Source organism: Sceloporus occidentalis, unplaced genomic scaffold (assembly GCF_023333645.1).
Source record: "Sceloporus occidentalis isolate IW3139 unplaced genomic scaffold, rSceOcc1.0.p SCAF_3, whole genome shotgun sequence".
Lineage (NCBI taxonomy): Eukaryota > Metazoa > Chordata > Lepidosauria > Squamata > Phrynosomatidae > Sceloporus > Sceloporus occidentalis.
In genome coordinates, this window is record NW_028316983.1 from 206,506,918 (window position 1) to 206,526,053 (window position 19,136).

At 40.3% G+C, this 19,136-nt stretch overlaps 1 protein-coding gene across 2 annotated transcripts in view; it reads left to right on the forward strand.

Moving 5' to 3' along the window:
* Positions 1-19,136, forward strand: part of SULF1 (sulfatase 1) — a 68,856-nt gene that overhangs the window by 17,473 nt on the left and 32,247 nt on the right. For both annotated transcript variants that reach the window (XM_089518897.1, XM_089518898.1), the window contains exons 5-9: positions 5,949-6,099; positions 8,212-8,387; positions 9,526-9,654; positions 9,882-9,938; positions 12,958-13,087. In XM_089518897.1, the coding sequence (XP_089375023.1) occupies positions 5,949-6,099; positions 8,212-8,387; positions 9,526-9,654; positions 9,882-9,938; positions 12,958-13,087 (643 nt within the window). The remainder of the gene's footprint in view (positions 1-5,948; positions 6,100-8,211; positions 8,388-9,525; positions 9,655-9,881; positions 9,939-12,957; positions 13,088-19,136) is intronic.

Sequence of the window (19,136 nt, forward strand, 5' to 3'; positions counted from 1 at the left end):
TGAGATTGAGAAAAATTGGGAGAAATGTATAGAACCTATGTTTTTATTATTATCAGAAGCCTTTAACCTATCAATCACCCACTGAGTTGTCAGAGTAAATTATTTTTCTTCAAATAAAAGCATACATTATCATATCTATCAGATATCAGTGTGACTAATGACATTGCACTGTCAAAAATACCTTTGTACTCTTTTCCAAGGAGTGATTGTTGTTTTGTCCTTTAAAGATTTCATTGAAGGTAATAGATATGAAAATCATTTATTTTCATATTTAGCTAAGCAAGTTGAGTGATACTAAAATTAGTCCCTTGAGTGTTGGTGCTCTCTATTTTGATGGGCAAAAAATAAATATACTGTATGTTTTGTATGATTTTTCTATGTTTGGAATTTGCAATGCATTAAACATGAGATACATCTAGCATTATGCATTATTTAGAGTAATACAGTGTAATTTAGATGTAATACTCTACAAATGCTTTGAAATTCTTCTTTACAATTGCTTCACAATATTTTATTTGTGTGTATAACATGAAAAATGAATTTAGTTGTGTGCTGCACAGGTGCCTTTTGGAAACTAAACAGAAACTTTCAACAATACACGTTCATCTGAAATAACAAATGTGAGGGAAAGCTATAGAAAAACCACAGAAGAATTATTAAAAAGAATGTACATTGTGGCAGGAATCCTAAGTAAAGTTTTTGTTGGCACAGTTCTGTTAAATTCATCGGGGCTCTACCAGCTTTGGAGTCTCAGCATAGTTTCCCAGATATACAGAATCTCTTCAGAAAGTCTACAGTCTCTTTTAAGAATTGCCATTGGCTGGGGAGATACCATTTGGATTTGTTATACCTTTAACAGTTGGAGGGAGGATGACTATGGTAGGAGAAGACCCTACAGTATAATTATAAAGCAAATAAGAACTGTGAGGCGGGTTACAGACCGCCCATTTGGGGCAGGCTGTACCCGCCCCTTTCCCCGGTGTATCGGGGCCTCAGTGGTCAGAACGGCAGCCACTGAGGCCCCAATCCGCCGCTTTTCAGGCTGCGGGGAAGCGGCAAAACGTCGCTTCCCCGCAGCCTGAAAAGGGGTGTCCCTGGGGCTTCAAGCCGCGGCGGCGGGGAGGAGGAGAAAGGGGCCGCTTGGTGTTGACTTCAGCTTCCATCTTCACTAATAATAATAATAATAATAATAATAATAATAATAAAAAGTTTATTTATATACCGCCCTTCATACATCAGGGCGGTTAACAACATATATCAAAATACAATAAAAAGATTCCACTAAAACCAACAATTACACAGAAAAGGAATTAAAAACACTCATGCCAGTGGCCATGCTAACATAGAGGAAGAGGTCAGGAAGCGGTCATGGGCTAAAAGTCAGGGGTAGACCTGTTCGAATAGTAAGGTTTTTAACCCCTTCCTGAACTGGGCTAAGGAGGCGGCAGAGCGGAGCTCGGCGGGCAACGAGTTCCAGAGGTTCGGGGCCAAGGTGGTAAAGGCCCTCCTCGAAGTAGATGTCAGCCTAGCCTCTGGAACTCTTAGAAATTGCTGCCCATAAGATCTGAGTGTGCGGGGCGGATTGTATGGAGAGAGGCGGTCCTCTAGATTCCCTGGGCCCAAGCCATTTAGGGCTTTATAGGTCATAACCAACACCTTGTATTGCGCCCGGAAGCGAATAGGCAGCCAATGGAGATCTTTTAGCACCGGTGTTATATGGCTGGTCCTGGACATACCAGTGACCAGACGTGCTGCCATGTTCTGCACTAATTGTAGCTTCCGGGTATGGTACAAGGGTTGCCCCATGTAGAGCGCATTGCAGAAGTCCAAACGAGAGGTTACCAGAGCGTATACCACAGTTTCAAGGTCCCTCCGGTCCAGGTAGGGACGCAGCTGGCGTATCCACCGAAGCTGATAACAGGCGCTCTTGACCGTCGCATCCACCTGAGAAGTAAGATGGAGCGACGAGTCAAGGAGCACCCCCAGACTGCGTACTGAGTCCTTCGCAGGGAGCGTGACCCCGTTCAGAACAGGTGGAACCACCGCCATCCCTGGGCCGGGTGAACCTATCACAAGTACTTCCGTTTTCTCTGGATTCAGGCTGAGTCTGTTTTCCCTCATCCAACCCATTACTGACTGTAGGCAGGCCACGAGAGGAGAGATGCCATCCCCGGTCACTGCATCAGTCGGAGACATAGAGAAGACTATTTGGGTATCATCAGCGTACTGATAACCCCGCGCCCCATGTCTCCGGATGATCTCTACCATGGTAGCGGGGACTAGAGGGCATTGGACTGCACTAATATCTTTTTTAACTAATCCCTTTCTCTTTTCAACACTTGTTGTTTTCTGGAAATTCTGTAACATCATACAGATGATGTCATCATACAGATGGCTCATAGAGAACATTGTATTTCCTTTAAAACTTTCAAGAAATGTTCAGTTATTTTTCCAATATTAGGATAAAATATTAAAAGGAAAAGCATCATTTGGACCAATATCAGGAGTAGAAACAAAATATGGCATCCTGTTTGATATTTATAAGATCGTGAGCGGGACTTAAGATCTTAGAACATTTGAGGATCTCATTTATTGTTGTTAGTGACCAAATGTGACCCTAAAAAGCAACCAGACAGTATCCAAGCCAAAGGATCTCTGAGGTGCTGCAGATTGAAATGGTGGGAAATGAAGGTCAGGGAGTGTGTTGTGACAAGCAACTGGGACAGGACCCCAAGACATCTCTCCCGTTCCCTGTCTCACTGTGGTCATCATTTGCCAGCATTTCAATTTGCAGCACTTCTGAAGCCCTTTAATTCCAGCACAGCCTGGCTGGAGGTGTAAAAGTAGTAATGATGGTGGAGCTCTTCTCATGTTATTTATGACAATGCAGATTCTTGGCCATAGTTTTATAGCCATGAGACTTGAATAGAATTATGGGGAAAGGGAAGTTCATGCTGTTATCTGAAACTGCGAAACTATTACTATGTGGTCTTGACAGAAGTATAACAATGGAGGTTGAATGCTTCCAACAAAACATTTTGAAATGAGAATGTGGCTCTCTATCAGGATGTTGGTTCTGTATGTGCTCTGTATCTGTGTGTATCTCCCACTTTTCTTCAATAGAACATAAGTTGTAGATAGTGTTTCCACAAGGTCTTGCATACAGGATCTTATTACCTAATGTCAAGTCAACTTCCACTTATGTTGACCCTATGACTGTGAGACCTCCAAGTCACCCTGTCATCAACTGCCCTGCTCAGGACTTGCACACTCAGGTCTGTGACTTCTTTGATTGAGCCTATTCATCCGTAATGTGGTCTTCCTCTTTTCCTGCTTCCTTCTATCTTACCAAGCATTATTGTTTTTTCTAGTGAGTTGTGTCTTCTCATAATATACCCAAAGTACAACAGTGTCTATTTAGTTGAGGCTTGATTAGCTCTAGGATCCATTTATCTGTCTTTTTAGCAGTCCACAGTATCCTTAGCTTCTCCCTGAAAGCCAATGCGGCTTTAGAGCTAATAGGAGCACTACAGATATGGTATTTGCCCTTAGACAACTGCAAGAGAAATGTAGAGAGCAGAACAAAGGACTCTATGTAACATTTATCGACCTCACCAAAGCCTTCGACACTGTGAGTAGAAAAGGTCTGTGGCAGATCCTGGAACGACTAGGATGCCCCCCCCTCCAAATTCCTCAGAGTGATTATCCTACTACATGAAGGCCATCAAGGGCAAGTCAGATATGGCGATGCTCTCTCGGAGCCCTTTCTAATAACAAGGTTGAAACAAGGTTGTGTTCTCGCTCCAACCCTATTTACAATCTTCTTCAGCATGATGCTCTAAAGGGCTACGGCAGATCTCGAAGAAGAAGACGGCATTCATATACGCTACCATACTGATGGTAGCCTGTTCAACTTAAGCCATCTGAGGGCTCGCACTAAGACTCTAAACTATCTAGTCCATGAGCTGCTTTTTGCTGACGATGCTGCCCTCGTTGCCCATACGGAAGCAGCTCTGCAGTGCCTAACATCTTGTTTTGCTACAGCTGCAGAGCTCTTTGGGCTGGAAGTCAATCTGAAGAAAACCAGCCTGCACCACAGGAAGAACACTACCTGAGGCGAAGCACAAAAATCAGTGTGTATAGAGCCATTGTACTGTCTATTCTCCTTTATGGATCTGAAACATGGGTCATCTATCACCAACACCTACGACTCCTTGAATGCTTTCATCAGCGATGTTTACACACAATTCTAAATATACACTGGACTGACTACGTGACAAATGTTGCTGTCCATGCTGTTGAGGACGCAGCTGCGCTGGGCAGGACACATTTCAAGGATGAAGGACCATCGCCTCCCAAAAATAGTATTCTACGGTGAACTCGCCACGGGTCAGCGTAAGAGGGGCGCTCCAAAGAAGAGATACAAGGACTCCCTGAAACAACATTTCAGGCTCGGCCAAATTGATCACTAACAATGGTCCGCCCTGGCCTCGCATTGGGAGGCATGGAGACGCACTATCCATGATGCTGCAGCCTTTTTTGAAAGCTCACGCCGAACGAGTCTCAAAGAGAAAATGACAATGCAGAAAGAACCACAACCCGGAAACATCACCCAATGAGACTTTCTGCTGTGCTTTCTGCAACCGGACTTGTTCATTTCAGATTGGCCTTTTTAGTCATCAACGTGCTTGTAGAAAGCACGGGATGAGTCCTTCTTGAATCTTCGTTCGTGAAGTAAAGCCAGAGAGAGAGTATCCGTAGAACTCTTCTCCAGCATCATATTCTAAATGAGTTGATTGCCATGGAGGGGAGTCACAAAGGAAAAAAATGACATAATGTTGGAAGGAAAAGGCCACAACTTTATTAACATAACAGCTGAAAATAGGAGCCCAGCTGGCCTTGGCACAAAGCATGCTGGGACCCAGCCAGGCTGAGAGCCAGCCGAGAGACTATTTCTCCCCCAGCACGGTAAACAGGCCGGCCCGATAAGTCAGGCGGCTCTATTTTCCTTCCTATCAACTTTCTTCATTGTCCATCTTTCATAGTCATACATAGAAATTGGAAATACAATAACATGGGTGATGTAGTATTCAATGATATGACTAGTATTCAATGATATACCTTTATACTTCAGGATCTTTTCTAGTTCCTTAATACCTGCCCTTCCAAAATCTAGCCTTCTTCTGATTTCATGACTGCAGTCTCCAATCTAAATAATGAGTGAACCAAGGTATGGTCAATCTTCAACTATTTCAGTATCTTCATCATCTATTTTAAAGTTGTGTAAATCATCTGTGGTCATTATTTTTATTTTCTTAAGGTTCAGTTGTAAACCTTCCTTTGCACTTTCTTCATTGATTTCCTTCAGAAATCATTCCAAGTCTTTGCTATTTTCTGTTAGTAGTATGATGCATATCTTAATTGTTGATGTTCTTTCATTCAGTTTTTACGCCTCCTTCCTCTCAATCTTACTTTGCTTTACGCATATGTTCAGTGTACAAGTTAAACAGATGGGGTGATAAAATGCAGCCTTGCTCAATGCCCTTGCCTATTGCAAACCGTTCTGTTTGTTCGTTTTGTCTGTCCTGACAGTAGCCTCTTGTCCTGTGTTCAAGATACACATCAGGCCAATCAAATGTTATGTCATACCCATTTCTTTAAGAGTAACCCATATTTTGCTATGATCTAATTCAAAGGCTTTGCTATTATCTGCAAAGCACAGACTGATTTTCTTAAATGTTTTGGTTCATTCATCACTTTGCTTACTTTCAGTTATTGATTTATGTACTTGTAATTCATAATTTTGCTGCATGTTTTTGCAAAGACTCTGTTATACTAAGATTGCGATTCTGATCCAACCATATGTGCTTTGGGCAAAAAATAAACTAGAATAATAGCAAAGAATGGCAGAAGCTTCACATCAATGTTATCCTTGTATTTCCTCCCAGAACTCCTAGTTACAACTATGCACCAAATATGGATAAGCATTGGATCATGCAATATACAGGCCCTATGCTTCCTATTCACATGGAATTTACAAATGTCTTACAACGGAAAAGACTTCAAACTCTCCTATCTGTTGATGATTCCATGGAAAGAGTGAGTAAATGAAAACTCTGCAAACAATGCTCTAGCCCTACTTTTTTTTCTCTTCAGTATTGTTCTAGAGAACACCAAAGCCAATGTTACGGAAATGACAGAATTGTACCATGTTCCCCATTGGTGCTCAGTCCATTTGACTTACTTTCTCTATCAAAAATGGGAGTAATCACTTTTGTGAGGAAGAGTCGTGTCATCCACTTCATATAATTGTTTGCATCCTGTTGGGTAGTCCAACTACAGTAAACCCATTCAATCATTGGCTTATTAGGAGTTCAAAAGTATATTATTCCATGAATTGAACTCTTATGGCTTTAAATGACCACACCAGAGGGGAACTGGCCACACCATTAATAACTTTGTAGACTTGAACTCTCAGTACCCTATCTATCCTTTTACTGCTGGATTTAAAAATTATCTAGGGTTTCTGCAATGTTTTTGGCATGTTCCTGTGTGAGCAAATAAATTTTTAAAACCTTTCATATTGTATGTGTATCCCATTGAGTCATTTAGTATATGCTCCTGCATTGGTATAAATAACCTATAGATGATTGCAAGGACAGGATCCCTTAAAATTAGTTTTTATTTTCCCAGAGTAAACATATGCCTGTAGAGGAGTCATATCTCTTAAGAATACTGTAACAGTAAAGTCTAGTGGAAGAGAAGACAGTATGAAGCAAATCTATTGTCCTAAAGACTTTCAGTTTATATATATATATGAAACTAAAGACCACAGAATAATAGAGTATTATGGAGAACATTCTCATGCAATTCCAAGAAAGCAAATGGATCCAAGACTTCTCTGTCAACCATCTGTTTGAGTTGGAGTCATGGCTTGGAAATAATTCTTTAAAATTAATTTGTCATTTTTGAAATAATTCATAAATAGTATTAACAGCTGGAGTAATTATTTATTTTCATGTTGTTCTAACTGATTACTTTGAGAGGGAATTTTGGGAAGTGTTGGTCTTTTTTATTTTTTAAAAAAAATTAACACTAACACATTACTGATTGGGTGGTAACCTTGAATGTAACACACACTTTTAGAATGCTCCCTTTAATGCTAAATTATTTTCTGAATTAATACTGTTATCAATGAATTGGTTTTAACACTGACATTGTTAAGTTCTGGCTCCATTGCAGTGTAATTTGTGTTCTGTAGAATTTTTTCTTCTTTTGTCCATGACCTTTTCTTAAGATGAGGCATGACTAATTTACAACTCCTGATTAGGGGAGAGAAAAGGCTTTGAATATACATGCAACATGGTACTACTCAGGACTCCTCAAATATTTATTGCATTTATAAAAATGGAATTCTACCCTAGTTTAGTACATTTTTTATCATTAAACAAAGTAATTTCATACTCTTTATTAGATGCAAGTAGCAGAGAGGACACTGATGCTCTGGAAGGTTGGAGAGACCTTCAGAGCATATTTGAAAGTATAGCAAGGGATACATGGGTTCCATTGCATGACCAACGGTCCATTTCCATAAAGTTGTACATGGGGCAAAGACAAATTCTGTTATATGGACTGGGTTCGTTTGACCTGATCTGGAAGTGTTCCATGCATAGCACCAATTGGCTTGAATAACCTGGAACTGTTTTTACATAGATACCCTTTCTATGGTACATAGATGGTACCATATGATTCTGTGGTACTGTACATACATTCCATAATTGTAAAAAATGAAGACCTTTCAGTGAATTATAGCTGCTTTGCCCATCTTCTCCAAAGAAGACTGCTTGAATTACAACCAGCAAAACGAAATGTGCAACCACAGATTTTCATTTTGTGAAATATGGTTGTTCACTGTACTGGATGTTTTAATTGGACAGCTATTATATCAAAGACACAAGATTTCTTTAAAGCCCTCATAAACTACAGTATATAAACTTGGTGAATCAGGCATGCAAAGGTTGGGGTTTTTTTTGTTGCTGTTGTTCCAAATGAACTTTTGTTATGACTACCAAGTTTTAGTCATTTTACTAGTAATATATCCCTATGAGATATTTAAATATAAATTCTTATATATGTTAATATGTGTGTATTTGTTAGAATTTATTTAGCATTTCCCCCTGTTGATTAGTTACTTTATTTATTGTATTTCAGTTATATCACATGCTACTGGAAACTGGAGAGCTGGAGAATACTTACATTATTTACACTGCTGACCATGGTTACCATATTGGGCAGTTTGGATTGGTCAAGGGGAAGTCAATGCCATATGACTTTGATATTCGTGTTCCTTTCTTTATTCGTGGTCCAAGTATAGAGCCGGGATCAGTGTACGTTCTATGTCTACAGCACAGCTGTTGTACCTAATGTAAAATATTTGTAAGCATATTTGATTGTCATCCTTAGTGGCTTGTGTTTTGTTTCATTTGTCTATAGAAAGTATTGCAAAGGATTAGAAAAGAAAAATAAACTCCTCTCTTTGAAAATATCATTTTTAAGATTGTTAAAGGTATAATAGAATATTTACTTTTTATAATAGCCTGTACTGGGTTGTATATTTTTGGCAGCTTGCAACAATGGTGTTAATGGGGGTCATGTGAGGGTATATTTTTATCAATAGTGGCTGGCATATATAGTACATAAATGTAGATTTTGTCCTGATTGTGATCAGAATGGGATAGCTGATTCACTTCTCTGCCTAACATAGGCAGGTTATAGACCGCCCATTTGGGGCGGTCTGGACCCGCCCCTTTCCCCGGAGTATCGGGGCCTCAGTGTGCAGAGCGGCAGCCGCTGAGGCCCCGATCCGCCGCTTTTCAGGCTGCGGGGAAGCAGCAAAACGCCGCTTCCCCGCAGCCTGAAAAGGGGTGTCCCTGGGGCTTCAAGCCCCAAGGACACCCCGCCGCAGCGGGGAGAAGGAGAAAGGGGCCGCTTGGCCCCTTTCTCTTTTAGTCCGCTGGGCGCAGCCGTCTGAAGGCTGCATCCAGTGGACTAAACCAGGAAGGAGCTCCGAAACGGAGCTCCTTCCTACTCCGTGTTCAGGGCGCACTAAGCGCCCTGGCGCGGAGCAAGGACATCACGTCTGAGCCGCCCCGTCTAGAGGCGGCGCAGCCGTGACGTCCTCACGGCGGCGGCCGGATGGAAGGGCTGCCGCCGTTTAGTGCGTGACGAGCACGCATTAGGGTTAGGGCGGTGCAGAAGCACCGCCCTTTTGTAACCCTAGTGCGTGCTCGTCACGCACTAAAGTGCCAGTCTGTAACCAGCCATAGATTCATATTAATCCTATTAGTATGTCTTTCCATAATTGCACAATCCAGTCAGTCATACATGGACTTACCTCCTATAAAAATATATAAATTTATAGCAAAGTACCACACCAGGATTAATTGCCATTCAAATCCCACAGGGATGTAAAAGGTTACTTCTAACATGCCTAATACAACTCTGACCTTTTCTGTTAATTTGTAGAGTATCTCAAATAGTGCTGAATATTGACCTTGCTCCAACAGTTCTGGATATTGCAGGTCTTGACACACCTCCAGATATGGATGGCAAATCTATTCTAAAACTTCTGGACCTTGAAAAACCAGGAAACAGGTTAGTTAAGGTTTTTTCTTGATTCCTTTTTGTGGCAAATTCCCAAGTAAATCAGTCATTTGAAAATGAATGTGGCAAAACAAGTGGAGTTGGTCAGTGCTTTGCCAGTTCAAAAACTATTTTAAAGAGTAAATTTATAAAACTTTTGGAACATATGAATGTAGCTGGTTTGCCTAGAGAAACATGGTTACAGATGCCAACTGTAAATATTATTATTTTGATTTCAGGTTTCGAACAAACAAAAAAACCAAAGTTTGGCGAGATACATTCCTTGTGGAAAGAGGGTAATTATTGGAGCTGAGAGAGTTCTGGGAAAATTGCCTGGTGGGCAACTACATTTTTTTAACAAACGGAAAGCAATATATTTTGTGTACAATGTCACAGAGCAAGCTTCTTCTCAGTTTTCAGAGCCTGGCATATTAGATTTGAAAACTAATTTGACAATGCTGAACATTACAAATAGAAATTGAAAAATTAATTCACTATCATAAACATTAGTGATTGAAATTGCTTAATTAGTAAGTTATTCTTGAATAATTTGTTGATTAAAACATTAGTATTGGCCAGAGAATGAGATTTAGAGAGAAGGGTGTAGATGACAGCATGATTGACTTTCTTCACCCACTCACTCTTCAAATGTTTTTTCCTTAATTATTAATAAGAAATTATAATTATAATCATTTGAGCAGTGTTTCCCAAACTCTGGCTCTGTTTACTAAGCTGGCTGAGGCTTCTAGGAATTGAAATCCAAAAACCTTGGAAACCAAAGTTTGGGAACCACTCATTTAGAGGGCACTGATCCACCACAGGTACATAGGTGGGTGACTAGCTAGAAAGATTGGTCAGTGATAGAAAAGTACAGAATTCTTAGTCTGACATTTTTGAGATTCTCCAAGCATATACAGAACATTTAGTAGCATAACAGAATCTCTGCATCCTTGCTGCCTTCCCACACCCAGTGGAAAAATGTGATCTGCAAAGCCAGGGATCTCAGTATGTGCCATCTTCAGTTTTAATGATTAGATTATCTAGCAAACTAGCCTCTGCACCAAATTTATTTAATTGTATAATTAAAAGGGGGAGGTAAAAAAGAAGAGATGGGTATGTGGGTAAAAAACAGGCTGAAAAGGGTAGAGTGAAAGAGGATGTTAAAAAATGAGGACTGGGTTTGAGGAAAATTTATTGACTAAATTTTCCAAATGCATACCACTGTATGAGCAAGATTACAAAGAAATTTATTGCATCTCACCACAAGTGATATTTTACAACACTGTATATTATGCAGTAATATATAGTAGAAACTATTTCTGAATACAGTCAATAGAGAGTCTCAATGACCCCCCCCCCCACACACACACACACCGCACCCCAGAAGCCGTTTCCTTCCACGTAGGTCCATGTAAAATGTCTGACATACTGAATAAGCTCTGGCTGCTTTGAGGTCCTTAGTCTTCTGCTAATTAAATAAATCACTCCCAAATTGCACAAATTAACCTGTCCAATAACAGAGCAATGTGATGTATTTCCTCCATTGCTAATATTTTATTGAATGTGAGAAAGGGAGCAGTGTCCACATTAAATCATTCTGATGTTTTAATGCAATAAAGCATATTTTTAACTTCAGTGTTAATTGGAGGATCTAGGTAACTAGGTGAAACTGCAAGGAATTAATAATGTAATAGGTTAATTCCAGACTCCAAATATTATTTCTTTGCTTCCAGAAAATGCTTGCCACCATTTTCTAGATCCCATTGTTTTTCTGTTTTTCAGCTTTAGAAGTCTCACTGTAATCCCATACATGTCTACACAATAGTAATCCCCATTGATTTAAATGGAGCGTCTCTTAGGATAGTATACTTGGAATTTCATCCTTAATCTCTTTTCTTAGCTGTTTGATGTCAGATAGCTTCTAGTCCTTTAGCCCTGTAGTAGCCTCTGACCCAGGTCATAGCCAGCATCTGTTTTTCATGGCACAGCTCAACCCTGAAATATCTGAAGTGATAATACAAGACAGCTGTGCCTTTGAGTATATCCAGCAAACCTTCTTATCAAAAAGTTGTCATAAATAGCCTTTTCATTTGGGGATATGGCTCCTATGTTGGGCAGGGATGCATGGTTTGTAGGTTGGTCCTCTCTGGATATCATTATATGCATGGTTAGAATTAGAAAAACTACCTTTTACATTACAACTGCCAGAATGCCCAGCCAGCATGACCACTGACCGTAAATGGCCATGGCTAGGGGTTCTGGAAGATGTAGCCTAAGAAACCTGCATTGAAATGTTTTATTTTTAATGCAATTTCTTTTAAGGTTTTGGTTTTATACACAGTTTTCCCTAATGTGAACATTTGTCTATGCAATTTTCTCTAATACACACATTTGTAGGTAGAGTTTTGACGCTATTCCTAATTTCAAAATTGGAAGGAATGCACAATCCAAAGGACAAGTGGTGTCTGATTTGCTTGTTAGCCTGCAAAGTATGGATATGGGTAGTTCTCTTAAAATTAACCAGTACAAATGCTGCTGCTGCAGCCCTAGCATATCAGAAGGCAGTAGTTGCCATTCCTGACCTATGTTTATACATTTGAATTCTTTTAAAAGAGCCTCTCCCGCCATCTTTAGGCATTCTCCCCTTGTTCAAATACCATCAAAGGAGTTCAAGAGCAGGACCTGCTGACTGGCTCCATGTCCTTTCACTGTCCACATAACATAGGATGGGAAGATCTTAAGTCTACATTTGTAGGCTTTCATCTTCATAATGTGGAGCCTGTGCACATCTGTACATATGGAAGCATTGTTCAAGTGGTGGCCTCACAACACTGTACTCCCCTTTCAGTGTCATTCTGTGTACATATTACACATCTCTGAAGGACAGAGCTTGGTTTTGTTTACATAGAGCTCACGTATTGGCCCGTTACCATGGCCATTGGCCATGATAGCTGGAGAATTCTGGTAGCAGTAGTCCAAAAAGCTTCCAAGTTTGGAGAAAGGGTTTGTGTGTGCCTTCCATTCAGGCCTCCTTCTTCTTATCAGCTAGCAGGTAATGCTTTTGGCTGGAAAAGGTACACCTACAAAGATTTTAAAGACTGAAGCTTTTCCTGTATCTTATCCTGAAATGCCAAGCTCAAGATGCATACCATGCTTAATTCTCTAATAAATAAATGATATTCCCTATACTTTGTGGATGGGTGGGGTGGATTTCATTATGTAATTTGATTCTGAAGATGAAGAGCTGTTCTGTTTGTATCCCCACATACTATTTCTATGTACTCAAAGTGCTGTCTATTTTTTCCCTTCTGAAAGCAAATTTCTGCGTAAGAAGGAAGAACCAAGCAAAACCTCCCAGCAATCAAATCATTTACCAAAATATGAAAGAGTAAAGGAATTGTGTCAGCAAGCAAGGTACCAGACAGCTTGTGAACAACCTGGCCAGGTAAGCAGCAGTACTTCGTAATGTATTGATGAACTAATTTCAATTGAATGAATTTATTATTATGGCGCATGGCCAGCACCTAATTTCAATTTAGTTAAATGAGTACTCGTTATTAGCTTCAGTTTAACTCTGGTGCAGGTTTGACAAAGCTAGTGGGTTGTTTATCACAAAAATGTCAGTATACATAAATATTCACAGAGAGAGTGCATTTTCTAACTCGTTTAAGATTTACATTTCAAAAACAGAGGGAGAGAAAGAAAGAAAGAAAGAAAGAAAGAAAGAGTTTTGTCAGAAGCTCTCATAATTTCCCAAGCAGTGCAGCCAATGGAAGGGAAAATGTAAAACATAGAAATTATGAAAACAGACTTGTTTGTTTGTTTGTTGTAAAATAACAATGCCTGGATGCTGGTACTAGCTTTCAAAAATACTAACAAAAATGGGAAAGTATTGGATGTTGCTTTTGAGGAAGAGTTTGTTGCTCAAAGATTCATGAATTCACAAATATAGCCATGTTAGTCTGTAGAATCAGTATGTAGAGAGACCTTTGAGACTAACACGGCTTTCATTTAGTCTCAAATGTGCTACAAGATCTCAAAGATTCATGAGTTCTACAATACTGCAGAGGAAATATGGAATACTATTTAATGGATAGTCTCATTTGTCTCTCTCAGCTTGCTCACAGAATATATAAACCATGTATATATTGGTGAAGGTCTCTCCGGATTAACGCAGAACACAGAGATAATATACATAGAAGAATTAAATGAAAGTCATGGAATAGACAGCCCACTAAAAGTGTTTTATATGATACCTTAAATTAACAATATTTGCTTACCTTATTGGCTTTTGGAGAAACAGTATTCTATTATAGAAACAGTTAGGCACAGCAAGCAACTATGTCTAAAGTAGGGTTATAGTCAGAAACTCATGCCCTGCTAATGTGTAGTACAAGGGCAGGGGTTGCACACAAATGTTATATGCACTGTGGCACTTGGTAGAGTGGGTGGTAGATCCACTCCAGATTTTATTCCAAACTTTAAATGAGCTGTTGAGGGTGCTAAATGCAATCCCCAATGCAGATTCAGCACTTTAAATAGTTCCGTTAAAGTCCGGATTAGAACTCAGAGTGTATTTGCTACTCCACTGACAAATTAATAATAATAATAATAATAATAATAATAATAATAATAATAAATTTATTTATATTTCCTGCTTCTCCCTTTGGATCGAAGCAGGATTACAGCAGTAAAAACATCATAAAATAAATACATAATTCAAAAATATCAAAGAAATAAAAATAAAAGGGAAAAGGAGAAAGTTGTTACAGTGTTGCTCAGTCGCAAGGATGGAGTCATATATTCAAATGTACAAATCAGATTAGAGGAGATCCATTGGATAGGCCCGCTGGAAGAGATCCATCTTCAGTGCCTTTTTGAAGGCTTCCAAGGAAGTGATAAGATGGACCTCTTCTGGTAAATTGTTCCAAAGTCTAGGGACCATCACAGAAAATGTTCTACAAGAGGTGGTTTTCAACATGGTTTTGGTGTGTTCCAATATTTTTGTGCCAGATGTTCTAAGAGTGCAGGGCGGGTTACGTAGGGAGAGGCGTTCCCTTAAATAACTCAGGCCCAGGCCATGTAGGGCTTTATAGGTAATAACCGATACTTTGTATTGTGCCCGGAAGCTAATTGGCAGCCAATATAGAGATTTCAACACCGGTGTAATATGCTCTGATCTCAGTGTCCTGGTGATCAGTCTGGCTGCAGCATTCTGAATCAGTTGGAGCTTCCGAACTTGGTACAAAGATAGCCCCATGTAGAGCGCATTACAGAAATCTAAACAAGAGGTTACCAGTGCATGTACTACTGTTTCAAGGTCACCCTGAGCCAGGTAGGGACGCAGTTGGTATATCAGCCGTAGCTGATACCATGCACACCTGGCTATCGCCTCCACCTGAGATGTCAACTGTAGAGACGAGTCCAGGAGTACTCCCAAACTGCAGACTTCATTCTTCAGGGGGAGCGTGACCCCGTCAAGGATGGGTTGGCAGATCTCCCCCGCTGGACCAGGGGCACCTATCACGAGCACCTCCGTTTTCTCTGGATTCAGCTTGAGTTTGTTTTCCCTCATCCACCCCATTACAGAATCAAGGCAGGCATTCAGAGGAGAGATGCCATCCTTGGTCACTGTAGCAGTCGGAGACATAGAGAAGTGAATTTGGGTGTCATCAGCATATTGATAACATTGCACCCCATGTGTCCAGATGATCTCTCCCAGCGGTTTCATGTAAATGTTAAACAGCATGGGGGACAGAATGGTGCCCTAAGGGACGCCAGATGTCAGTTCCCTTTTATGAGAACAACTGTCCCCCAGCATCACCATCTGGAATCTGCCCAAGAGGTAGGAACCGAACCACTGGAGCACAGTGCCCCCAATACCTAGCTCCCTCAGGCATTCCAGAAGGATACCATGGTCAATGGTATCAAATGCTGCTGAGATGTCTAAGAGCACCAACATAAGCTAGTGCCACTGTGTCTTTGTTTTAAAAGGCAATGCCTTTGCTGCTGCCAGCCTTACTAAGGCAGAAAACCAGTTGAAAAAGTTGTACAACTTCAGATGTCGTGGTGGTAAATGATCTTTACACCTCAGTTTTTTAGACTTCAGTTGGTTAGAGGATCTCTTTATTTACTCATTCAGTTTGGTAGAGGATCTCTTTATCTACAGTTTTGTTTCTCAGTTTAGTTGTGTATCCAAAGAAGACAAAAAATATGGTAGGGCCGTGGTAGGTGAATTATCACTAACTCAGTACTGGGTACCAAGGTATTCTGTGAGGGAAGTACATGTTGGAGTAGTGGAAATTAGAGTAGTGTAGGCAAGAGTAAACAGAGTAAAGTATACTGTTGTTTCAGTGGTGTTACATAAAATTAGTTACAGACTGATAAAAAGATAGGTGGAGGGATTAAGGAAGAGGGATGCTATCACCAAAGCTTGGAAACAATACTTTTTTTAAATTGACCCTAGTAACCAGTCCTGACTGGGTATTCTGGCAGTTATTGTCCATCAATTAACTTTCCCAGCTCTGAGCATCATGTAATTATTCTAGGAGCCACTTTTAAGCATACAAGGTAGAAAAGGAGAACGGGTGGCTACAATGTCTGTGTTTATTGTTTTACATTTAGAAATATGATACTATTTTTTCTTTCTGTCATCTGCACAACTCAAACATAGTATAAAGGTTTGTAGTCTCTGCCAACATACAGTGTTCCAACTAAATATGAAATCACTTGTTTCAACACACATAGGTTGTAACAGGTTCAAAATTGTGCCTAATGTCAGACTTTGATATTTAAGGAGGCCAACACTGTACCTGGAGCTTGGAAGAGTAATTTTTTGTAGCATGCTGGCTATGGGATTCTGAGAATTGTAGTTCAAAAGGTAGTCATGGTTTTCCTGAAGATCTTGGGTGATTGGACAGCTCGGGAGGGGGGGTAGTATTGCTACATTTCTTTGTTTTTCAAGTATACTGCAGACAAAGCTGAGCAAACTTAAACCTTGCTGAAATCTAGTAAATTAATCCTTCATTTGGGGTTGCACTTTTAATGCTTTGGCAATTCACCTTTCCACCATTTTTAAAGCTTAAATTGTCAGCTGCCAGCATTTCTCTAACCTCTAACACATACCTACCATTGAGGCATCTTTTGTAGGCAGTGTAATTAATTTCCTCATTACATGAAAGGCTTTCATAGCTGTCTCAAGCTGTCACAGTATATTAAGTAAACAGTGTTCACTTTAAATACTTAAGTGGGGCATTTATTGAGCTTTAATGATGTTGAATGTAAAGCTATATTAACACTCTTACAAAAACCAATAAGTGGAGGGTGTCATAATCTGCCTCTTGGGGTTTTCTTGCAAGTCTTTCCAGCACGGTGTGTGTCTCCGCTGGTTCTCTTGGCAGCTACTTGAGAGCAGACTTCTTTCAGATCGTGAGATGTGTGGGAATATTCTTGGATTGAAACAGGAGTATGACAACAGTGACTTTGGGCAAGGTCTCCTTAACATTTGGTCTAAAATAGTATGGCTGCAGTGCCAGAATAAAGCCATTCTATCAATTACAACTTATTGTTTCAGAGAGGAAAACGCTGCTAAATTTACGCTTTAACATAATACACCTTTGGAGGCAATACTATGGATGCTCTTAAATAAGGTATAGCTTAAATAAGGTATAGCTTCAGTGTGTTTTAACTTGAATGGCTATATATTCTAATTTATAGTAGGTCCTTGGGAAGGCTAGTCCAGTTCTTATCCAATCCAAGTTTTTTAAATTTTAAATCTTTAAATTAAAGATCAGCACATCCTAGACAATATGGAAACTCAAATAATCAGAGTTCTTATTGATTCAAACATTGATCAGTATGGAGATTGCAGTCAAAAAGTCAGAAGACTATGAATGGGAAGGGCAGCTATGAAAGAACTGGACAAGATCATAAAGTGTAAAGATGTAACTCTGGACACTAAAATGAGGATCATCTAAACCATTGTATTCCCCATCACCATGTATGAATATGAAAGCTGGGCAGTAAAAAAGGCAGATAGAAATAAAATCAGCTCATTTGAGACATGGTGCTGGAGAAGAATGCTGAGGATCCCATAGACAGCCAAGAAGACAAACAAATGGGTCTAGATCAGGCCTGAACTCTCTTTGGAAGCCAGGATAATTAAAGTGAGGCCTTCGTACTTTGGCCACATCATGAGAAAAAATGACTCATTAGAAAAGACAATGATGCTGGGAAAGATGGAAGGCAGTAGAAGGAGAGGAAGACCGCACACCAAATGGTTAGGCTCAATCGAAGAGACCATAGGCCTGAGCCTGCAGGACCTGAGCAGAGAGGGAGAAAACAGGAAATTTTGGTCACCATGTCACCATGAGTCAAAGTTGTCTCAAGGAAAATTAAGAACAACCACAGTTAACAACCTGGGCTAAAAACACAGATCACTCAGACAGGCACTCTCACTTGGGTGAGAGATGTATTACATTTCTATTTAAATTATAGTAACGATTTCTCAGTTTGCAGCATTTTAAGAATGTGCACATTCTAAGATTGGGGCCTTCCACTCCACCCCTTTTTCCTTAAGCTTTCAGCATGTAGGGACAGCTTCTACACTGAAGGGATTTGTTTTCTTACTGATATTGGTTGGATGTTCATTGGGGGATTGGGAGGTGGAGCATTTCTGTTTTTGGATAGGGTGGCCCATGTGGCCTCTAGAACTTCCACACACATTCACTGAACGCATGGGAGGTGTGTGAATAGTTGACGTATTGGAGATGGTTTCAGACTTGAAGAACATGGCTATTATGAGAAGCAGTGTCTAGTACAGGGGTAGGCAACCTGCGGCCCGCGGGCCGGATGCGGCCCGGCGAGGCCTTGGGACCGGCCCCAGCCCGGTCCTGCCGCCGATTGTCGCCGGGGCCTTTGGGGGGGCAATGGTCTAGTAGATTGAACACATGCTGCCAGCCAGGGGCACACTACAGTTGATGTTTTGTATCAAATAGGTGTCCAGCACCCTGTTGGTAAAAAAGGGTCTGGCTGTCAGTATGTCTAAGAGCTTTATCACATTAGCGAGATCCCACGGGAAAATGGGATTTAAACGAGAGTTAAATTAAATTCGAATTTAAACAGAACCCACAAATTCAGGAAGTTTATCACACTGAATTGCTGCCAAAGTGAAATGACACAAAATTAAACCAAAGTTTTTTGTTGGTTTTTCGGGCTATGTGGCCATGTTCTAGCAGAGTTTCTTTCTGATGTTTTGCCAGTATCTGTGGCTGGCATCTTCAGAGATGCCAAACCAAAGTTAATGTGGGGGAAAATGCCACCTTTTTACTTTCGGAATTTCCTGAAAGTAAAAAGCTGCCATTTTTCTCCAGTTTAACTTCAGTTTAATTTCGCATTATTTCACATTACCAGTGACATCAGGAAATGATTCAATAAAACAGGCAACAAAAGAACATCATATAGCAAGTGACAGTTATGCAATGCCTGGGAACGCT